Raw genomic sequence first — 21,460 nt, 5'->3', positions numbered from 1 at the left:
CATTCAATAAAAATGAAGCCAAAATCTTCCGCCATGTTGGCGATCTTGAAACCCGAGTCTGGGCAGTAGAGACCAGAGGAGGGAGAAAGACTGTGGAGAGACAGACTATTCATTTGAGTAAACCCGCCCCTGAGGGGCTGCCACAGAACCACACCTTTTTAAATAGAGCTGAATAATGTTTTAAAAAACTAATTCTGTGGGGATATAAAAATGACAATATAAGCAGAGGTTACACTAGCTGTTGCATTTAAATAATGGAGGTAGAATTACAGTATATTGGGAAAAAAAAACGTTATTGAAAGTTGTCTGTTTTGCCATTGAAACCGATGGGAATGGGTGGGGTTACACAGCTTTCTGCAACCTTCACTTTTAAAAGAGACGATTCTCTGTCCAGCTATACACAGTCTATGGGTGATACCCATTGCTAATGTTATGGCTGTATAGTACATATATGTCTTATTTCTTGGCTTTTATCTCTGATTTAGAAATAGTTCCATCAGCCAGATAAACTGGGCGTACAGTGCTGGAATTACACACTCCAGCTTTAGATACAGATCTAATGGGGCTCAGGTTTGTAGCATTAGACACATTCTATTTTAGACAAATTCTGTCAGTATTTAAACAAGGCCCCAGACAAAAATCTTGGATTCTGATAGGTTGTTTTTTGGCACTGCACCAGCAAGGCTTTTTAAAGGCAGTGGTACATGACCATTAGTACTGCTGTATTGTTGTGTGTGTGTTTGTGTAAACCCTGAGCTGACAGCACTGCACAGATCTTGCTTGTTGCTTTAATAAACAGTTGTTTTCCGTGTTCATTACTGTCTGAAGGCTCACCATATTGTGTGTCCTAGAGGTAAGAGGCATTGTCTTGAATCATCACATCCTTCAAAAAACACAGAGTGTTATCTACTTAGTGCCCTCTCTCACCAGTGCTGTTTAACACTGTGCTTTCTGTTTTCTATAGAGTTGCTCGTTATATGAAAGGATGCTTATAGAGTGGATAGCCAAACTCCTGTTCAAAGCAAATAGAGGAGTGAAAGTGAACACAGCCTAATTTAACAGCATGCTTCGTTTTAATGATACAACAAGGGACCTGTTTGTGTATGCCAGCACTATGAGGAGGGAATCTTTGTGGTTTGGGTTAGAGTATGCATAAATCTAAAGAGCGTAAGGAGTGTTTGTTTTAGACCCGGCCTGGATGCTTTATCTATTCATCACGGAGAAAATTGACCTGCTGTTGTTCTCGGGTGCAACTCTACAATTTATTCCTTCCTGCTTATTATTATACCATGTCTCTGTGATAGCTAAGTTTATTTTAGTGCATTGCTGTTATGAGTGAATATGAGTGGGCTTGATTCTGAAGTAATCAGCTAGGCTTTACCAGAACAGTGTTTGTGTATGGCACGGTTCACTTAGTGTTTCCACCACATATGTTCTATTAAATTACCGTATTTTACAGACTATAAGGTTCACTGCACTGTTTTACAAGGCACACTATCAGTGAAAGGCTATTTTATGGTCTATTTTAATACATAAGGCGCAGCAGATTATAAGCATATTGTCGCATTTTACGCAACAATACTAAGGAACAATGGTGTCATCATTTGTTCCTTCTGATTTAAGCTAAGTAAACAAAATTGTAATAAAAAAAATTTTTTTTTCAAAGTCAAATGAGTCAAATGGTAAATCTACACAGATGTCTCTCCTAAGAAATGTTTATTTGGGTGAGTAAAGTGCTTCTGTTTATTTACAGTAAGCTAAGATTTCCAGTATTTTAGCGCGGTCAGCAGCACTTAGCGCTAGTAAACGTCACCCGACAGTGCTACACTGAGAAACCCTGTACACTGAGTGTTTCGGTAAGCCAGTGCCCTATCAGCTAGTGGTTCGTCCCATGTAGCTTGTTTTAACACGATAAATGTGCAGGCTACAGTCCGATATACTCACCTCTGAACGGTAAAAGAGCTAGTGCTACGGTTAGCGGCTAATGCTAATACTGCTCCAGCCTCGGTACTGGAGAAATTTCACTTAAAATCCTTTATAACACTGTACTTTAGCAGAGTGGCTTTACTGCTCCTTACAACATGACAGGTAGAATTTATACATAGGTCACACCGAATTATAAGGTGCACTGCTGATTTTAGGTAAAGTTAAAGGATTTTATAGTGCAGAAAAATACAGTAGAAAATATTTTATCAAATTATTGTGGCTGCTGCTTCAAAAAAAAAACGCCATCAAATCACAAAGGACTTTTAGATTAAAACAATTACACAAAGGGATAAAGGAAGTGTAACAAAAGCTAAAGAGAAATAAGGAAGACCGTCAAAGGAGAGAAGAACATTATAGAAGACCATTTGCAATGTAACTTAAAGCCTTTCGCACACCAGCGCTGCACATTGGTGCACATAGGTGCTTTGTGACTACGAGCATTGTACTAATAGCATTTTTAAAGAACATTTAGATATACCCATTTTTCATATAGTGGCACATTAGGACTGTTTTCTGTGTGATATGGTACTAAAAACTAGAGTTTTAATACTGACACTAATGCAGATAAAACAGATTCCATTAAACAGATTCCGAGCTGATATTAAAGATTCTCATTCCTTGTAAAGCAACCACCTGAGATACCATAACAAACATTTAGCAATTCCATATCAACCACCTGAAAAGCCATAACAAGCACCTCAAAACACCACAGTTACCACTTTGCAACACTATAACAATCGCCTGGGAACACCACATCAACCACATAGCAACCATATAGCAACACTAGAGGATCAGTTAGCAACACCTTGGGGACCACCTGGAATTTCATAAAAAACAACATAGCAACTGTGAAATTCAAAACTGCATAAAATTGCATATTTTGTTAAGCTTTGTTATTACAGTTTTCTTTAACTGTGATTTAAAAGTATCTCAGTATACTGAACTGTAATACACAGTCCTGGCCCTGCAGTTTTAGCACTGGATCATTGATAACAGGGTTGTAGGTCTTGTCTCACCCCTGCATTGTGATATGTATTGTATTGCCAGGTTATTACCAGTGATGCCACAGCCATTCGTGGTTAGGAGTCCACAATAGTTGTTTCCCCACACAGAGTGATGCTAGCATATGTGGGCATTAGCACTCTCCTGCAAGTGTGTTGAACTATCAATTGATATTCCGTTAGCAGCAGCAGTTAAATGAAGCGTTTGTAAGCCTTTAAACTTGCAGCACTGGTGGCGTTATGTGATTGAGGTAGTCCTAGTCAGGGGCGGGAAGTGGAAGCGGCTACATTTGGGAGAAAATTGGGGAAAATCCAAAAAAGACGTTCCATAAAAACACTAATTTCATTAATATCTGCCTGAGTTTATCAGTCTGGCTGCATTTTGTCTGGGATTTTATGTATTAGAAGCCTAATTTTGATATTATCAGTCAGACGCAGATACTTGACTGCGATTAGCACCACAGAGTGTAATCCATCCTGCACAGCCTCACAGCTGCTGCATCTTATTAGTTAAGCTGCCGTGCTGCGGCCTGTCCAGAGTGATCACCCTTAACTGGCAAGACGTCATTTTGACCCAGAAATGTCTCGCTCTCTTGCTCTCTCCCTCGCTCTTGTTCAATCTCTCTCTCTCTCACTTTCTCTCTCTCTCTTTGGAAAAGAGGAGAGATTTGTAGCTTTGTGTTGTCCTGCTTAATCTGTCTTTATATACAAACAGTCAGTACCAGTCTGTCCAGGGGTTTCCGTTAGCTTGAAAGAAGGAGCAGTTACGCAACTGATGCTACTGTGTGTGTGTGTGTGTGTGTGTGTGTTTGAGTGTGTGTGAGTGTGTGTGTGTGTGTTTGTGTATTTGTGCATGTAAAACTGCTGTCAGTATTTATAGGTGTATGCTGCTCTTGTCCTGCACGTGAGCAGCCATATTCTGGACCCGCCTGCTGAAAGAGAGAGTTAGAGCAAGAGAGAGAGAGAGAGGGAGAGAGAAGGAGAAAAAGAAATTGAGAGAAAAAGTACAAAAGAATAAGAGAGAGTGGGAGGCAGAAAGAAAGAAACAGAGGGAGAAAGAGAACAAAAGCAAGAGAGAAAGAGAAAGGCACTCAAGGGATGATTTTGAGAGATTAAAAAAATAAAAGGATAGAAAAATAGGAACATGAAGTGCTGAGTTTGAACAGAGCAGAAGAAATGGAGATGAGAAATGAAAGAGAGGGTGGCAAAAAGGAAGAGAGAAAGAGAGGGGGATTGACAGAAATACAGGGAGAAGGAGGGAGCAAATTAAAAACAGAGAGAGGGAGAGAATGGAGAGCATAGGGATATGTGGATGGAGCGTTAAAAGAGGACAAAGAGAATGAAGGAGGGAGACAGAGAAGAAGGCAAAGAGAGGGATGGAGAGAGAAAAGAGGACAGAGAAGGATGGAGCGAGAGAGAGAGAAAGCAGATATGGGCAATGGAGGGAGATGGAGAAGAAGGCAAAGAGAAGGATGGAGGGTGGTAAGAGTACAAAAAGAAGAAGGATGGAGGGAGAAGAAAGAAGGCAAAAAAAGGATAGAGAGTTAAAAGTGAACAGAGAAGGATGAAGTGAGCAAAAAGAAAAAGTAAAGAGAGGGATGGAGAGTGGAAAGAGGACAGAGAGGGATAGAGGGAAAAGACGGCAAAGAGAATGATGGAGAGTGAGAGGATGACAGAGAGAAAGGTGGAGGGAGAGAGAGAGAGAAGAAGCCAAAGAGAGGGATGGAAAGTGAGAAGAGGACAGAGAGAATGATGGAAGGAGAGAGAAGAAGAAAGTAAAGAGAGGGATAAAGAGTGAGAAGAGTACAGAAAAAAGGATGGAGTGAGCGTGAAGAAGAAAATAAAGAAAGGAGAGTAAGAAGACGAAAGAGAGAAGGATGGAGGAAGAGAGAAGAAGAAGGTAAAGATAAAGATGAAGAGTGAAAAGAGGTCAGAGAGAAGGATGGAGTGAGCGAGAGGAAGAAAGTAAAGAGGAGAATGGAGAAAGAGAAAAAGGAGACAAAGAAATGGAGGGAGCTGGAAAAGAGGGATGGAGAGTGGGAAAAGTACAGAGAGAAAGATGGAGGGAGAGACAGAAGAAGGCAGAGAGTGGATGGATAGAGAGTAGGAAGAGGACAGAGGAAAATAGAGGGAGAGAGTGAAGAAGGAAAAGGAAGGCATAGAGAGCAAAAGAGGACAGAGAAAGATGAAGTGAGAGAGAGGAAGGAGGCAAAGAAAGTGACGGAGGGAGAGAGAAGAAGGCAGAGGGAGGAATGGAGGGAAAGAGAAAAAGGAATGGAGAAAGATTTGAGGTAGGAGGGATGGAGGGAGAGAGAAAGAGAAAGGCATAGAGGGAGATGGAGAAGGGAGAGAAAGGGAAGGAGGGAGGGAAAGTAGAAGAGAAGAAGGGATGGAGGGAGAAGGATAAAGAAAGGAATGGAGGCAGAATGATAAGGGAGAGAAACAGAGAGAGAGGTAGGGAGAGTAGAAGAGAGGACAGGATGGAGGGAGAGAGAAGGAGAAAGGCATGGAGGGAGAAGGAGAAGCAAGAGAAAGGGAGGGAAGGGAGAGTGGAAGAACGACAGAATGGAGGGAGAAAGAAAAAGAAAGGAATTGAGGGAGAATAATAAGCGAGAGAAAGAGAGAGAGGTAGGGAGAGTAGAGAAGAGGACAGGATGGAGGGAGAGAGAAGGAGAAAGGCATGGAGGAGAAGGTGTGCTGCTAAGGGAATCCCAGCACGCTTCTGGTTATTTTAGGCTCAGGCCGCTGAGTTTAAGGTCTGATAGAAAGCCGGCAAACTGAGCCAATCAGAGAGTGACGTCTGAGAGTCTGCTGTGTCTGGAAGTCACCAACCAGCAGAGGAAGAGGGAACAGAGAGCAGAGGAAGGTTCTGAAACTGTGTTGTGCTTGCTGTGACTGAATAATATTTCACTGTTGAGGGAAATCAGACTGTGCTGTACATGCCAATAACGTTATACTTAGCTAAAGTTACCTAGCTAGTAGGGCCGGGTGGTAAAGGTGGGCGGTATGGCTCTAAATAAATATCATGATATTTAAGGGTATTTATGCGATAACAATATTCTTGACAATATATATCAAAACATTGAATTAAAAAAATATTCCAAGAACACACTACTGCAACAACATTTGTATACATTTTTATTTGGTGATATTATTGCATACGGTATGATATGGCAGGTCAAAAATAATGTGATAAGGAGGTTGATAATGTAACATGTAATAATACTACACTGTAAACCCATAGGTCGTTTAAAATAAAATTGGATATTTCTAAACAATATTCATTTTTTGAGTTAGTTAAACCTTTGTGAGCACGTTTAGATTCAAACTGAGATCTTTGAGTTGAACCAACTTATAATACCTGAATCTGTTGCCATTGGCAGCTTGTTTTCCATTGGCTTCTGTCACAATCTATTTGCATACTGGGTTCGTCCAACAGTTTCTGACACTCACCATTAGTGTGCAGTGGTTCCTCCTGGGCTACCTTAGAAAAAAATCAAGTTCCCCTTTAGCTGTAATAACTTGATGTTTTAAGTTATGCTAACTCAAGTTTTCTTTACCCATTACTTAACTTTTTTAAGGCAACTGGTTTCCTCAATTTCTTTAAGTAAATATAACCCAAAACATTTTAGCAAACCGGCTGCCTTAAAAAAGTTAAGTAAACTCAACTTATCCGGTCTTACAGTATAACAAAAATAAAAAAGTTAAATCAAGTTCCCCTTTAGTTGTAATAACTTAATGTTTTAAATTTTGCTAACTTACGTTTTCATTAGCCATTACTTAACTTTTTTTAAGGCAACCGATTTACTCATTTTTTTAAAGTAAATTCAACTTATCCAGGCTTACAGTGTAGTAATGCACTCCATATATTGAGGATTAAAGTAAAATAAACAATACTGGACAGATATAATCCAAAGTCTCTATTAGATATTAAATGGAAGATAAGAACAGTTTACATTTTCCTTTTGCTACAAACAGGGTATTTTTGCAATTACAATATTCAACCATTGGCACGCCCCATTTGGGTGGTATGACCAATAATGCAGTACTCAGAATGTTCAGCAAGCTAATGCCAACCGGCTTCTATTTTCTCATTCGCAGTGGTTGAACATTTATTGAATGACTGATTGATTGAAGTATGCATGCTGTGTTCACTTAGTCCACGGCTGTCCTATCTGTAAATCTGTAAAGGGCTGGTGTGGCAGCAGGTGTTCGCTCCAGCCAAGCAGAAGCCAATGTCATCGGTTGTTTAAAGACTGACCAAACTATTAAACAAGTGGAATCTGGTGTGCTGCTGGTTCTTTAGAATAGAAAACCCTGAGTCTGGGCAGGTAAAAGTTGCCCAAATTCAAATTTTCACCAATTCTTTTTGGCTGTTCAAACTATCTTTTACATGCGACCCATAATCCTACATTTGTCTGAAGGGTATAAACAGAAGAACAATGCTTCATCTTCTGCAGCATCAAAGAAGCTATCCGGTAGTTCCAGTGGCTGATAGCTGGTCTTATTACAGATAATATGCTTTATGCTCAATGTAAGAAGGGCACATTATTCAGTGGGGGTGCAACAAAGCATTGACGCAAGATGCATCCCAATAGAAAAATTTGACAATGTGCATCATGGAAACATACGGTTGCATGTTCTGTTTACGAAGTTATACACAGTTGCATTGTTTGAACACCAGAGGTCACAATCCTGCTAGTGCAGGTTGAAGAACCAGTGGGCGTAAGCAAACGGAGGATCGTTTTTTTTGTCATGTTTGACTGAAGCTAATCACACAAATGCTTTTTTCCGCTATGTGGGGATGTGGGGGCACAAGTTTTGAATAAAACAGCACAGTATTTTTCATTGTTTATACACTTAAGAAAAAAAAAATCTTGATTTATATGAGTCCAATTTGCCAAATATTGCCAAATATTGTGAGAAAATCTAATTGTGAGCAGAGTGCATTATTAAACTCCTATTCTTCAACCACAGACACTGCTTTGGTTTGTCTTTAAAGCTTTTTATCTTACTGTAACACTGGTGGCTTTTGCTTGTGGCTGCATTTGACCATTTTATTAGAAACACTAAGCAAGCCTTCTAATTGTATTGGAACACAGACATTAGCGCAAATGTTTATGAGGACTATCTCACAACCCTTCTTCGCTGCTGACATTCATCTGTCTACTCACGTCCATTTTTCTATCTACTGACTGCCTTTATTCTTTCTCCTTGACTTAAAATTCACACAAATTTCGATTTTGCATTGCCTCAAATCAAATATGTATTGGATTTCACATATTTAAGTGGCCCACATTGGAAATGAAAATATCAGATTCAGAGTTTTTTTTTTTTTTTGCTGTTCACACTGCCTTACATATGCCACTTTAGAGATGGGGGGTTAATCAAACTAATTTAATGTATTGAATTACTGTTTTTATATAGTGTTATTTCAATCTTTTCCCCATTTTCTCCCTAATTTACACAGCCAATTACGCAACCCTCTCATTAGGACTCCCCCTATCACTAGTGATGCCTCAACACCAGGAGGGTGAAGACTCTTTTTGAACTGCTGCTGATGTAGCATTAACGCTCTGAGAAAAGCGCAGCGACTCGGTTCCTATACATCAGCTCACAGAGGCCTTGTGCTGATCGACATCACCCTTTGCAGGGATGTGGGGGGAGAGAGCACCATATACCCAACCAGAGAGAGCAAGGCCAATTGTGCTCCGGTAGCCGATGGCACGCTACACGAACAGGATTCGAACCTGCGATCACCTGATCATAGTGGCAGTGCTTAGCCCATTGGACCACTTGGAGCCCAACTTCTTTACCTGCTCTGTGAATGTAGCCTTAAACTGTGACCCTGTCAGATTTTTTAAAATGATGCATGATAAGATTGTACAAAACCAATGTTTGGCCCATTTATACCCCCTAAGATTTTTTTTTCTGTTGCATGATGTATTCAGTCCACTGTTTTGATGTTTTTTTACAGGAGTAATGCCAGTTCCTGATCAACCTTCTGACAGTGAAAACTCCAGTATGTTGAGCCCAGTCCTTAACGCCTCCAACGGGGATGGATCTGAAACAGAGACTACCTCTGCTATCCTGGCCTCCGTCAAGGAGCAGGTAATCCAGCCTGCTTTCTTTATCAATGCAGCCCTCAGCAAACATATGATTATGTCCTTTATTATTACATCTGCAGCTAGTACACACCCTGACTGTGTGTCGCTTCATTAGGAATACCTGGAATGAATGAGGAATCTCCTCATTCATATGCTTGTGTATTGGCATGGGGATTGTTTTATTGACCCACTTTTTACGAAATAATTCCTATCAATTACTGTCTAAATATCTCAAATATTGCTTCTGACTTTGTGCATCATTCATTACCACAGTTTGTCTTTTATCCAAGTCACCAAAACAAAATTTATCTCAAACTTCAGTGCCATTTACAGTCCATACTGGATCAGAATCCGGTAAAACACCTTTGGTATATTGTAGAATGGGCGATTGGCAGCATAAAGGGATTTCTAAATGAATCTGCAGGAATTGAGTGATGCAATCATGTGAATATACCCAGAATCTCAAAGGAATATTTTTAACATCTTGTGGATAAAAGGCTTTGAGAGAAAAGAGAGTTTTAGTATTGTAACGATACAGACTGCAGTCAGACACTTGCAGTAAAAAGTAGATGAGGCTTTAATACTAGGATCATAAAATGAGAGTGTATTCGTAATACAGACGATGGTCAAAAAAAGAAAGAGAATAAACCAATACATCAGAGCCAAATCATGAGTCTAAAGCGAAAAATTGAGCTGAAAATAAAGTCCGAAAAAAAGAACAGAAAACACCAAATAAAAAGAGCAAAATGAAGTGGACAAAGAGAGATGGTGGGAGAGAGAGAAGAAGGCAGAGAGAAGGATGGGCAGAGAAGAAGACAGGGATTGAGAGCGGGAAAAGGATAGAGAAAAGGGTGGAAGGAGAGAGAGAAGAAGGCAAAGAGAGGGATGAGAGTGGGAAGAGGACAGAGAGAAGGATGGAGGGAGAGAGAGAAGAAGGCAAAGAGAGGGATGGAAAGTAAGAAGAGGACAGAGAGGGGGATGGAGGGAGACAGAGAGAGAAAAAGGTAAAAGGGGGATTAAGAGTAGGAAGAGAAAAGAGAGAAGAATGGAAGTAGAGAAAAGAAGGTGGAGAAGGCTAAAGAGAGGGATGGAAAGTGAGAAGAGGAGAGAGGGATGGAGAGTAAGAAGAAGAGGACAGAGAAGGGTGGAGGAAGAGAGAAGACAGAGAGAGGGGGGAAGAAGGCAGAGAGAGGGATGGAGTGTGGGAAGAGGATAGAGAGAATGGAGGGAGAGAGAAGAAGGCAGAGAAAAGGCTGGAGCAAGAGAGAAGGAGACAAAGAATGAAGGGACATGGAGAAGCGAGAGAAAGGGAGGGAAGGCGAGAGAGTAGAAAAGAGGGCAGGATGGAGGGAGAAAGAAAAGGAGACAAAGAAATGGAGGGATATGGAGAAGCAAGAAAAAGGGAGGGAAGGAGAGTAATAGAGAGGACGGGATGGAGGGAGAGAGCAGAAGGAGACAAAGCAATGGAGGGACATGGAGAAGCGAGAGAAAGGGAGGGAAGGAGAGAGAGTAGAAAAGAGGACGGGATGGAGGGAGGAAGAAGGAGACAGGCTTGGAGCGGGATAGACAAGTAAGAGAAAGTGAGGGGGGAGAGTAGAAGAGAGGACGGGATGGAGGGAGAGAGAGAAAGGGAGGGAAGGAGAGTAGAAGAGAGGACGGTATGGAGGGAGAGGGAAAAGGAGACAAAGGAATGGGGGGACATGGAGAAGCGAGAAAAAGGGAGGGAAGGAGAGTAGAAGAGAGGACGGGATGGAGGGAGAGAGAGAAGAGAACAAAGCAATGGAGGGACACGGAAAAGCGAGAAAAAGAGAGGGAAAGAGAGAGTAGAAAAGAGGACGGGATAGAGGTAGAGAGTAGAAAGAGACTAAGCAATGGGGGATACGGAGAAGCAAGAAAAAGGGAGAAGGGAGGGTAGAAGAGAGGACGGGATGGAGGGAGAGAGAAAGGGAGGGAAGGAGAGTAGAAGAGAGGACGGTATGGAGGGAGAGGGAAAAGGAGACAATGGAATGGAGGGAAATGGAGAAGCGAGAGAAAGGGAGGGAAGGAGAGTAGAAGAGAGGATGGGATGGAGGGACAGAGAGAAGAGGACAAAGCAATGGAGGGACACGGAGAAGCGAGAGAAAGGGAGGGAAAGAAAGAGTAGAAAAGAGGATGGGATGAGGGAGAGAGAAAACGAGACAAAGGAACGCATGGACATGGAGAAATGAGAGAAAGGGAGGGAGGGAGAGAGAGTAGAAGAGAGGACGGGATGAAGGGAGAGAGCAGAAGGAGACAAAGCAATGGAGGGACATGGAGAATCGAGAGAAAGTGAGGAAAGGAGAGAAGAAGAGAGGACGGGATGGAGGGAGAGAGCAGAAGGAGACAAAGCAATGGGGGCACATGGAGAAGCAAGAAAAAGGGAGAAGGGAGAGTAGAAGAGAGGACAGGATGGAGGGAGAAAGAGAAAGGGAGGGAGAGTAGAAGAGAGGATGGGATGGAGGGAGAGAGCAGAAGGAGACAAAGCAATGGAGGGACATGGAGAAGTGAGAGAAAGGGAGAAGGGAGAGTAGAAGAGAGGACAGGATGAGGGAGAGAGAGAAGGGGAGGGAAGGAGAGAGTAGAAGAGAGGACGGGATGGAGGGAGAGAGAGAAGAGGACAAAGGAATGGAGGGACATGGAGAAGCAAGAGAAAGGAAGGGAAGGAGAGTAAAAAAGAGGACGGGATAGAGGGAGACACTTAAAGAATAGAGTAGATGAGGCTTTAATACTAGGGCCAAAACAATGAGAGCGTAGTCGTAATACAGTCGATGGTCAAAACTAGAAAGAGAATAAACCAATACATCAGGGCCAAATCATGAGACTAAAGAGAAAAATTGAGCCAAAAATCAGAAAGTCAGAAAAAACAGCAAACACAGAGTAAACAGAGCAAAAGATCTAGCCAAATTTCGTCAATTTAAGCGAGAGAAAATAAAATAAAAAAAGAAATACAAACCGTTCTCTCACTCTGGCACAACCCATATTTGGGCAGGACAGGCTCTTGGTAGAACTGTCCTATTGGTTACACATTGGAACAGTCTTCTATGTCCTATCGGCTGAGAAATGCAGATCATCTTACCTGCAACCAGGTTTTGTGTGCACCTAAAGTGTAAATGTCAGTGTCTGGATGTCTGTCAGTGTTTTAGAGAGGATAAGAACTTTCAATCAATAGTTCTACTCTTAATTAGCCAATTGGAAACACTCATTCCAGTGACTCAGTCTAATTCAGGGTTTCTTATTCCTGCACTGACAACCCAGACTTTGTTTTCACTGCAGGCCTTTTAGCCTTCTATCAATTGGCGTCTGTATCACTGATTGTCAAAAATGGTCTGAAAATGCACTTATAACCAACCAACAGTCCAACTCACACCACATGTACTCAAAAAGCTGTTCACAATTTGATTTCTGGTTATTCAAGTAGTCATATAAACAGCATACAGAAGTCTAATAACGATTTTAGAGCAGTAATGGCATTTCCCCTACTGTCTCAGAGTGTAATTCATTATACAACCACACTCTAGGCAACAAAAAATGATTTTTTAAGCAGTTCCATAGAACAGAGGTATTCACAGCTGTTTGTTGAATCCAGTTTGTGTCCTCTGGATTCCTCAGTTGGCGTCACATGTGTATGTGACCAATCAGTTACATAAACAGTTGCGTCAATATCCAGTAAAAACAAAGTCCTGATTTGGTGACCATTTCTGGTTCCACAGAAAATCAAAGAAGACTTACCTCATGGAACAGCCTTCCAATTAAACTTGCTTTTTTGGTGAGGCAAAGAATCAGGCTCTGGGTCACGGTGGAAATCACAACCCTTATTCATAACCTCAAAACTCACACAGATATTAATATAAACTTTAAAGGTTAATGCAACCAAAAATGGTTGTTTATTGCATTAGTGCTGTAAACACAAACCACACTTGAGTCTCCTTTACAGACATTTGTTCACATGCTTTTGCTGACAAGCTGAGAGATACTTAACCAGCAGCTACTTAAGACAGTAGAGTAATATTTTAGGATTACAAATATGAAAGGTCTTGTGAAGCTCCACCAAGTCACATAGTGCAGTCGCAATGTTCAGCAGATCCAGAGTGGCAGTGACAAAGACACCATTCATTAGGGCTGAGCGGTTAATCAAAATATTTGTTAAAAGCAACACTTAGACCAGAATAATGTTGCTTATATTGGTTATACAGTTTAATTACGGTTTGATTTTTTTTTTTTTTGCCCATCGTGTGTGTTCCTGAAAACACATGACTTCACCGCATCCGTAACTCTAAGCCAACTAAACTACTTTGTACCAAGGAAAAGTGCTGTGTATTGAAATTCCTTACAATAATGACTTATTACCGTATTTTTCACACTATAGGGCACATCTAAAATCCATTAATTTTCCCAAAAATCGACAGCGCACCTTGTAATCTGGTGCACTTTATGAGTTAATTTTACCAGTCAGGTTGTAAAGAGCAGTAAAGCCACTCAACTGAAATACAGCTTTATACAGGAGTTTTGGTAAAGTTTCTCCAGCACCGAGACTGGAGCAGTATTAGCATTATCCGCTAACCGAAGCACTAGCTCTTTCAGAGGTGAGTAGTCTGCATTCACCGTGTGTAAACAAGCTACGTGGGATAAACTGCTAACTAATAGCCTGGGTTAACGGAACACTCAGGGTTCCTCAATGTAGCGCCATCGGGCGGCATTTACTAGTGCTAACCGTGGTTAGCTTTAGTAAAAGGTGCTCAACTGGAAATCTAAGCTCACTGTAAGTAAACAGTTCGGTTCGGGCCGAGATTTCCCACCACATTCCTCGAGCCGAGTCGGGTCGGTCTCCAGAAAATAGTCTTAGATGTAGGCGTCTGTTTTTAATTATATATTTATTTTTAAATAAAATAACGAAAACTGAAAGTGAAACTAAACTAATTTATTTATTAGCGCTGTTTTCACTTCCGCAGTTGTACAGCGGGGGGTGTTGTGCCGATTCTGTCCGCGAAGCGGGAGGCGGATTCAGCAGCGGATTCGGCACAAGCGCGGCGGTACCTTGCGGTCCGCGGTGTTAGTTGTAAGCGCTCGCGCTAGCCGCAAAATACGACAGAAAACACTGAGGGAGCTGCAGAATTATGTATGGGACTAGAATATGAGCACGAGGAGATTTGGGTCGGAATTTTTGGGCCCGATCTAACCTCTAATCAGTATTAGCGAAAACTTAACCCTCAGATTGATGCGTCTTAAAGTTTGAAGATCAAAAAAATAGTTAAAAGTATTTTTTCAGTATGAAACTTCTTCTGATTGCCTTAATTAGTATAATCAACATATAGTATGAAAATGGTTCATCTCTCATATTTGCAACCACCCCCTGCAAAAACTACACTGAAACAAAATTGCAATTTTATGTTTTAATGTTTTGTAAAACTTCTGTTTTATATGTTGGTCTTTCAAAAGTAATAAAGTAGGGAAACATTAAAAAAAGGTTAAACATGTATTTTTTTAATGAAAAACAAGTGAATTGAACCATTACCTGATAGGGGTAAGGAACACTGTTGCACTAAATATTAATTATATTGATAATAATTAGCAATGGATTTAGTAATAAAATATTCACACTGCTTGTTAGGATTTTTTTTTTAGATATCTTTTGGATAATTAAACATGTGACAGGTCAATATGACCCGGAAACACCACTGGTGGTTCTGACAAATGAACATAATAGGAGGGCTAAGATGTATGGTATTGTCTTATAATGATAAGTATTGGTTATAGGATCTTATAATGATAAGTATTGATTATCATTATAAGACACTGTGGTTCTTAAAGGTTACATGTACAATAGCAGCGTTACAATCTGGAATAGCAATAGTGGAAACATCATTCTCCCTGTTGCAAGTTAGTGGAGTAGGATCAGTATCGACCAATATTTAAGAATTACGGTATAGTTCCATCTCTTATAATGCTAAGTATTGGTTATAATTATCATCCTAGAACTTCCATATTTGTACATCCTTAGCTTGTTTTGAATTTCACTTCCCCGCCTCAATTTACGCCTCGCCACAGAGGCTTATCCACCCTTATGTTTTGCCCTAAACCAGCGTGCTACATGCATCCCTCAGCCACAGCCTATGCAGACACCATGCCCTGCCATTTAGCACACCATCCTTCTAATTTTCCAACACTTTCATTATAAATTCTCCCCTCATGGAAGCTATCATTACATGGTGTACACAGTAATTACCATTCCTGAAATTCCCATAAAAACACACGCTGCATATAGCTTACACATGCATTACCTTACATCATAGATGCAAATAGCAGTTAATTGTCTTGCTGGTCTGTATGGAGCGCTGCTGGTGTTTCTCCTCAGCGTGAATTAAACTTGCGGGGAGAGGGAGGATCAGAACCTTGCGGAGCACGTAGGCTATTTTTGGAAACGCGGCGAGAGGGAAATGTGGTGCAATATATGACATGTCAGGCTGCAATCCGCCACATAGTAGTAGTTTTCCAGCCCCACATTTGCATTAAAGCCATGTACTACTGTCACAGCACTGGCTATCTGCAGGTCAGCTGCTGCAATACAATGCTACATACTGATGTAACACTCACTGATTAATTAATATACTGTCCTAGATCAATTAATAGGCATATTTACACATTGCCAATTTTGTCCAAGCGTATTTGGCTATTAAATATACAGTGCATCAAACAATGATAAATTTGTTTTTAGCCATAATAGAGCATTCCATCTATCTTTAGGTAGTTTTAAGCAGTAACAGTGGCAGTCTCACATTCCCCCTTCTCTTCCCTCCATTGCTGTGTACAGAGTGAGAAGGGAGTGAGAGACAGAACAGGCACGGAGAGACAGTAAATGACAGGTTTAAGTTCATTTTTACATTCTACTTTCATTAACGAAATGAAACTAAATGTTACGGTATGTGTTCACTACCACTTAAGCTTCAACGCAACCTATTAACGTCAATGAAGAGTGCCGCCACATGCTGTGGTGCATGCTGGGTTGCGTTGCGTTGACCACAGCCTTGCCCTCCGGTGAAAAAAAGGTCAACAGAGCTCAATTTTTAAAAAATTATAAGGCACATTATGCGACATTAGAGGGAACAGGGGTGTCGCCATGTTTTCCTACTTATTCAGCAGGTCTCGCTGCTGGGTGCTAAGGGTAACTAACTAAGTTAACTAAGTTAAGTAAAGCTAAGCTAAATAAACAAACCTGTCATTCTTTAAAAAACATTTTAATTTAAAGTCAAACGAGCGCTGGATGTTAATCCACACAGATTTCCTTCCTGAAAACTGTTTATTTGGATCAGTAAAGTGCTTCTGTTTATTTACAGTAAGCTTAAATTTTCAGATTTCCACTAAGACAGGGTGGAGCAGCATTAGCATTAGCAGGTAAATGCTAGCTTAGAGATTAGAGCTGGTAAATGCCGCCCAACAAGGCTATATTGAGGAACCCTGGGTGTTCCGATAAGCCAAGACAATATTAGCTAGCAGTTCATCCCATGTGGCTTGCTAAAGGCCGATAATACTCACCTCTGAACGACGAAAGAGCTAGCATTTAGCGGCTAATGTTAATACTGCTCTAGCCTTGAAACTGGAGAACTAAACCGAACTCCTGTATATCACTGCTCTTTAGCAGAGGTGCTTTACTGCTCCTTACAACCTGACTGGTAAAGTTCATACATAAGGTGCACCGGATTATAAAAAGATAGAATGATTTTAAGTGCACCTTATATTGCAAAAAATACGGTAACTTATACTAGTCTGGCTAAAAATATGCACATTCTTCATTGACCTCTGTTTGTGCTACATACTTCCAAGTGGTATGACAAAGCTGGTAAAGGGCATGTTTATAGTATTGGAATGTATAGAAAAGATATTTCTCATGTATGCCCTGTGAACAAGTCCGGGAGCCGGACTTTATTTTAGAGCCCATGTAAAAATGTGAGGAGATGGAAATGGATCATGACAAGCCCTCCTTCACTTCTTGTCTGTGTTTTGCTCAGTCTCCCGCTTTCAACCACAAAAAAAAAAAAAAACGGCACACTCTCAGGGTCGGGAGTCTACATGGGGAATGGTAAAGTAGGCCACAGCCATAGGCTGCTGTGGGCCAGTCTAATAGCTGGCCTATCAGAGGAGGGAGATAAAAATACTAATAAAAAATGTCTATCCATATTCTGATGTGTTTCGCTGCAAGCCTTCAGCAGAACGGGGTGCTCTTCTGGAGCTCCCTCCCTCCCACCCTCTCTCTCTCTCTTTCTCTCTCTTTCTTTCTTTCTCCCTTTTATTCCAAGAAGACTCAGAGCTGAGCCACGCCCACCGTGTTATGACAGGACATGGCACACTTTTGAGCATTTTTGCTTGTGTAGGTGTTCTTTTATGGTCATTTGACGGTTTGTTTTTTTGTGTTACAGTGCAATGCTATTCACTGTTGTCACATGCACGGAAATGGACAAAAGTATTGGGACACCTTCTCAATCATTGCTTGGTCTAAAATCAGATGTATTAAAGACTAGTTTATCCTGCTTTTGTTTGTGAGTAACTGTCTCTACTGTTCAGGAAAGGCTTTCTACTTGAGTTTGGAATATTAGTATGAGGATTTTATAGCATTTAGTGTTTTTAGTCACTAGTGAGGTTAAGATCTTGGATGGATGATCAGCATCCTATCTCATCCCAACTCAACTCATTGAGCTTTGAATGGAGCACCATCATTACAGATAACACAGTTCCACTGCTTCAAAGCCTAATGTTGGGGGCTTGTTACTCACCTACACTAGCCTGTCATTACAGTTTTGTTTACTTTACTTAGCTTAGCTTTACAGGTCTCGCCCTCCAGCGGTGAGACCTGCTCAATTCTCAAAAATGCATGGCGACACCCCTGTTCCTTACTGGTCCGGTTAAAATGCGCCTTATGATCTGGTACGCCTTGTGTATGAAAACAGACCAGAAAATAGATGTTCGTTAATCCGGTGCGCCTTATAGCACAAAAAATACAGTACTTATAAAGAGGGACACAGTCTTTAATAACATAAAGGAAAACAACTCAGTGAAACATTAAGGCACCCTAATTTTTCGCAAAGTCTCTGTGTTTTTATTACCAATGTCTCAGTCCTTGATTAGCAAGTCAGCCCTGAGGCATGTAAACAGTAGTAATTAGGTACTGTCAGCTGAATCACCTTTACAAGCATTATAAATTCTCAGACTGTTCAAACCTTGTACTAACACTCATCAAACCTGATGAGCTCCTATGAGCGACTGTTTAAAGATCTGAAAATGAAATTACTCAATGTCCACAGGGCAGAAAAGGCTGTAAGAAGATGGCGAAGAAAGCGATATTAGTTTGAGTTTATTACAATCTAGACTGCTGGTAATAATTGACAGCTTAGGTGAATTGTGGAGGTCAGGAAGAGATCAAACCCCCCACATGATTAATAACAATCTGCAGATTGTTTTATTAGATTTGTTATACCATTTCTGCATCAGGAGTGGCATAAAGTTATCCAAAAGCAGTGTGTAAGACTGGTGGAGGAGAACATGCCAATATGCATGAAAACGGTAATAAAAAAACAGGGTTATTCCACCAATAATTGATTTCTGAACTCTCAAAACTTTCTGAATATGAACTTGTTTTCTTTGCATTATTTGAGGTCTGAAAGCTCTGCATCTTATTAGTTATTTTAGCCATTTCTCTAAATAACTTCTTAGCCATGCTCTAAATAAACATGTTCATTTTACTTAAACATAAACCTATAAATAGCAAAATCAGAGAAACTGATTTAGAAACTGAAGTGGTCTCTTAATTTTATCCAGAGCTGTAATTATATGCAGTGTAGGTCAACCACTAGATGGCAATCTTCTATTTTCCAGCGGTTTGGTAAAGGGGACATAATGGAGGTCACTGGGCGAAAATACCCAATTAATTGAATTTTAGAGCAGGTTATTTGGAAGATATTTAAGAAAGAAAGCAGAGTTTGATCCTGTAGCTCACAGCTCTGAGTATCTGACTCCTCTGGCCTGTAGTAACAGCTTGCAGAAGTCTAGGGAGTTTTAAACACGGGTCTCCGGTGTGTGAGTGTGTGTGGGTGTGTGTGTGTGTGTGTGTAATCGTGCTTTGTTTGCAGCTTTCAGGATTGCACGTGCAAGCCTTCACTTCTGACCCTCTGACAGTCAGAAATGCAGTCTCCTCTGCATTGCCACATGCTAATATAGGTAGGCCACATGGCACAGGTTAATAGAAACACCCTTTATGGAACACGAGGATGAGACAGGAGGAGTCAACACATTCCATGACATTGCAGTAAGCCCTTGTGCTAAACTGGAAACATGTGACATCAGGGAGCTCTCAGCAGGGAGTCTGAGGCTTTGTCCTTTGTCTTGTCAGTCCTGTGGGGGATCGGAGCGACAATTCTCACCCGTTTAGCACGGGCTGCCAGCACTTACACCTCACGCTTCCTGTGTCACTCACAGCAAATGACTATTAGATAGCCATGTTTATACAGTCGTGTTGAGGAAAAATTAGTTGTATTTGGGGAGGTACTGCAGTTGCAGTGATTACTAATGAAAGCCTGTATTTTATTATCAAGTATAACTGTGTGATATCTGTCTAAAGCTTCTTCACCAATAGTACCGTATTTAGTGCACCATAAGGCGCACTTAAAAATCCTTTAATTTTCCCCAAAAAAAATGGTTAGTGCGCCTTATAATCGAGTGTGCATTATGTATTAATTCTACCAGTCAGGTTGAAAGGAGCAGTTAAGCCACTCCACCGAAGTACAGCGTTATGATAGATAGATAGATAGATAGATAGATACTTTATTGATCCCGAAGGAAATTTAGCAGCCAGTAGCAGTTACACAACACAGTCGAAACAAACAGTACACAGTAGAAACAAACAATAAGTATTATAAAATAAAATAAAAGAGCACAGTGAGGAATATAAGACTCTAAACTATAAAATTATAAACTGAGACTTAAAAATATATACATAAATATATAAATACAAAAAAACTATACAAAGTGTGAAAGTAATCAGTCATAGATATGAGGTAGTGCAGTAAAATAATAATTTAAGTATAGAAGGTATCAGCAGATATGACAATATTAAACATAAACCTGTGCAAGTATTGTATTTAAGTAAGGTGCGTAGTGTAGTGTCCAGGAGTGCAAAAGTACAGGATGTACAGTAAAGTGACAAAGTGTCCAGGGGTGCAAATGTACAAGATGTACAGTAAAGTGTCCAGGAGTGAAAAGGTACAGAGTGTACAGTAAAGTGCCAAGTGTCCAGGGATGCAAATGAACAGTATATACAGTAAAAAGGCAAAAGAGTCCCAGGGTGTAGATGTGTAGGGTGCTTTCCAGTACAGATAAAAAAAGGCTGATTAAGAAAGCACATAGAGACTCGTTCCTCATTTGTCCTCTCTCTTCCGGCTCCACTGGGAGGAGTTGAAGAGTCTGATGGCTCTCGGAACGAACGATCTTCTCAGTCTGTCCGTAGAGCAGCTCTGTGACAAGAGCCTGCCACTGAAACTGCTCCTCTGATCCATGATGATGAAATGCAGTGGGTGACCATCATCATCCATGATGGAGAGTAGTTTGTGCAGTGTCCTCCTCTCTGCCACCGTTACCACAGAGTCTAGCTCCACACCAACCACGGACCCCGCCCGCCTGACCAGCTTGTCCAGACGCATCTCGTCCCTCTTCTTCATGCTTCCTCCCCAGCACACCACAGCATAGAAAAGACAGCTGGACACCACAGTCTGATAAAACATCAGCAGGAGCTTCCGACAGATGTTAAAAGACCCCAGCCTCCTCAGGAAGTAGAGCCGGCTCTGCCCCTTCTTGTACAGGATGTCTGTGTTGGCTGACCAGTCCAGCTTATCATCCAGATGCAGTCCGAGATACCTGTAGGTCTTCACCATCTCCACATCAACTCCCACAATGGATACTGGCTGTATGGGTGGCCTGGCCCTGCGGAAGTCCACCACCATCTCCTTGGTCTTGGAGGTGTTCAACAGCAGGTTGTTTCTATTGCACCACGCCACAAAGTCTTTCACCAGGTGTCTGTACTCCTCCTCCTTTCCTCCCCGTATACAGGCCACAATGGCAGTGTCGTCTGAAAACTTCTGCATGTGGCACGTCTCAGAGTTGTACTGGAAGTCTGAGGTGTAGAGTGTGAACAGGAACGGGGAACGGGGACGGGGAGTCTCAGTGAAGTTTTTGTCCTGCACCCAGGCTGGAGCAGTATTAGCATTAGCTGCTAACCGCATTGTTAGCTCATTTGCCGTACAAAAAAACTACATTATTAACAAGCTACATGGGGAAAATCGCTAGCTGACAGCTCCCTGGCTTACT

At 41.2% G+C, this 21,460-nt stretch overlaps 1 protein-coding gene across 4 annotated transcripts in view; it reads left to right on the top strand.

Moving 5' to 3' along the window:
* Nucleotides 1-21,460, top strand: part of ctnnd2b (catenin (cadherin-associated protein), delta 2b) — a 176,298-nt gene that overhangs the window by 36,183 nt on the left and 118,655 nt on the right. For all 4 annotated transcript variants that reach the window (XM_007260188.4, XM_049482057.1, XM_049482056.1 and 1 more), the window contains exon 2: nucleotides 8,965-9,098. In XM_007260188.4, coding sequence (XP_007260250.1) covers nucleotides 8,970-9,098 — 129 coding nt within the window. In that variant the 5' untranslated portion in view covers nucleotides 8,965-8,969. The remainder of the gene's footprint in view (nucleotides 1-8,964; nucleotides 9,099-21,460) is intronic.

Source organism: Astyanax mexicanus, chromosome 8 (genome assembly GCF_023375975.1).
Source record: "Astyanax mexicanus isolate ESR-SI-001 chromosome 8, AstMex3_surface, whole genome shotgun sequence".
Classification (NCBI taxonomy): Eukaryota; Metazoa; Chordata; class Actinopteri; order Characiformes; family Acestrorhamphidae; genus Astyanax; species Astyanax mexicanus.
Note: the sequence above shows the minus strand (reverse complement) of the source record. Positions and strands in the feature narration are given on the sequence as shown.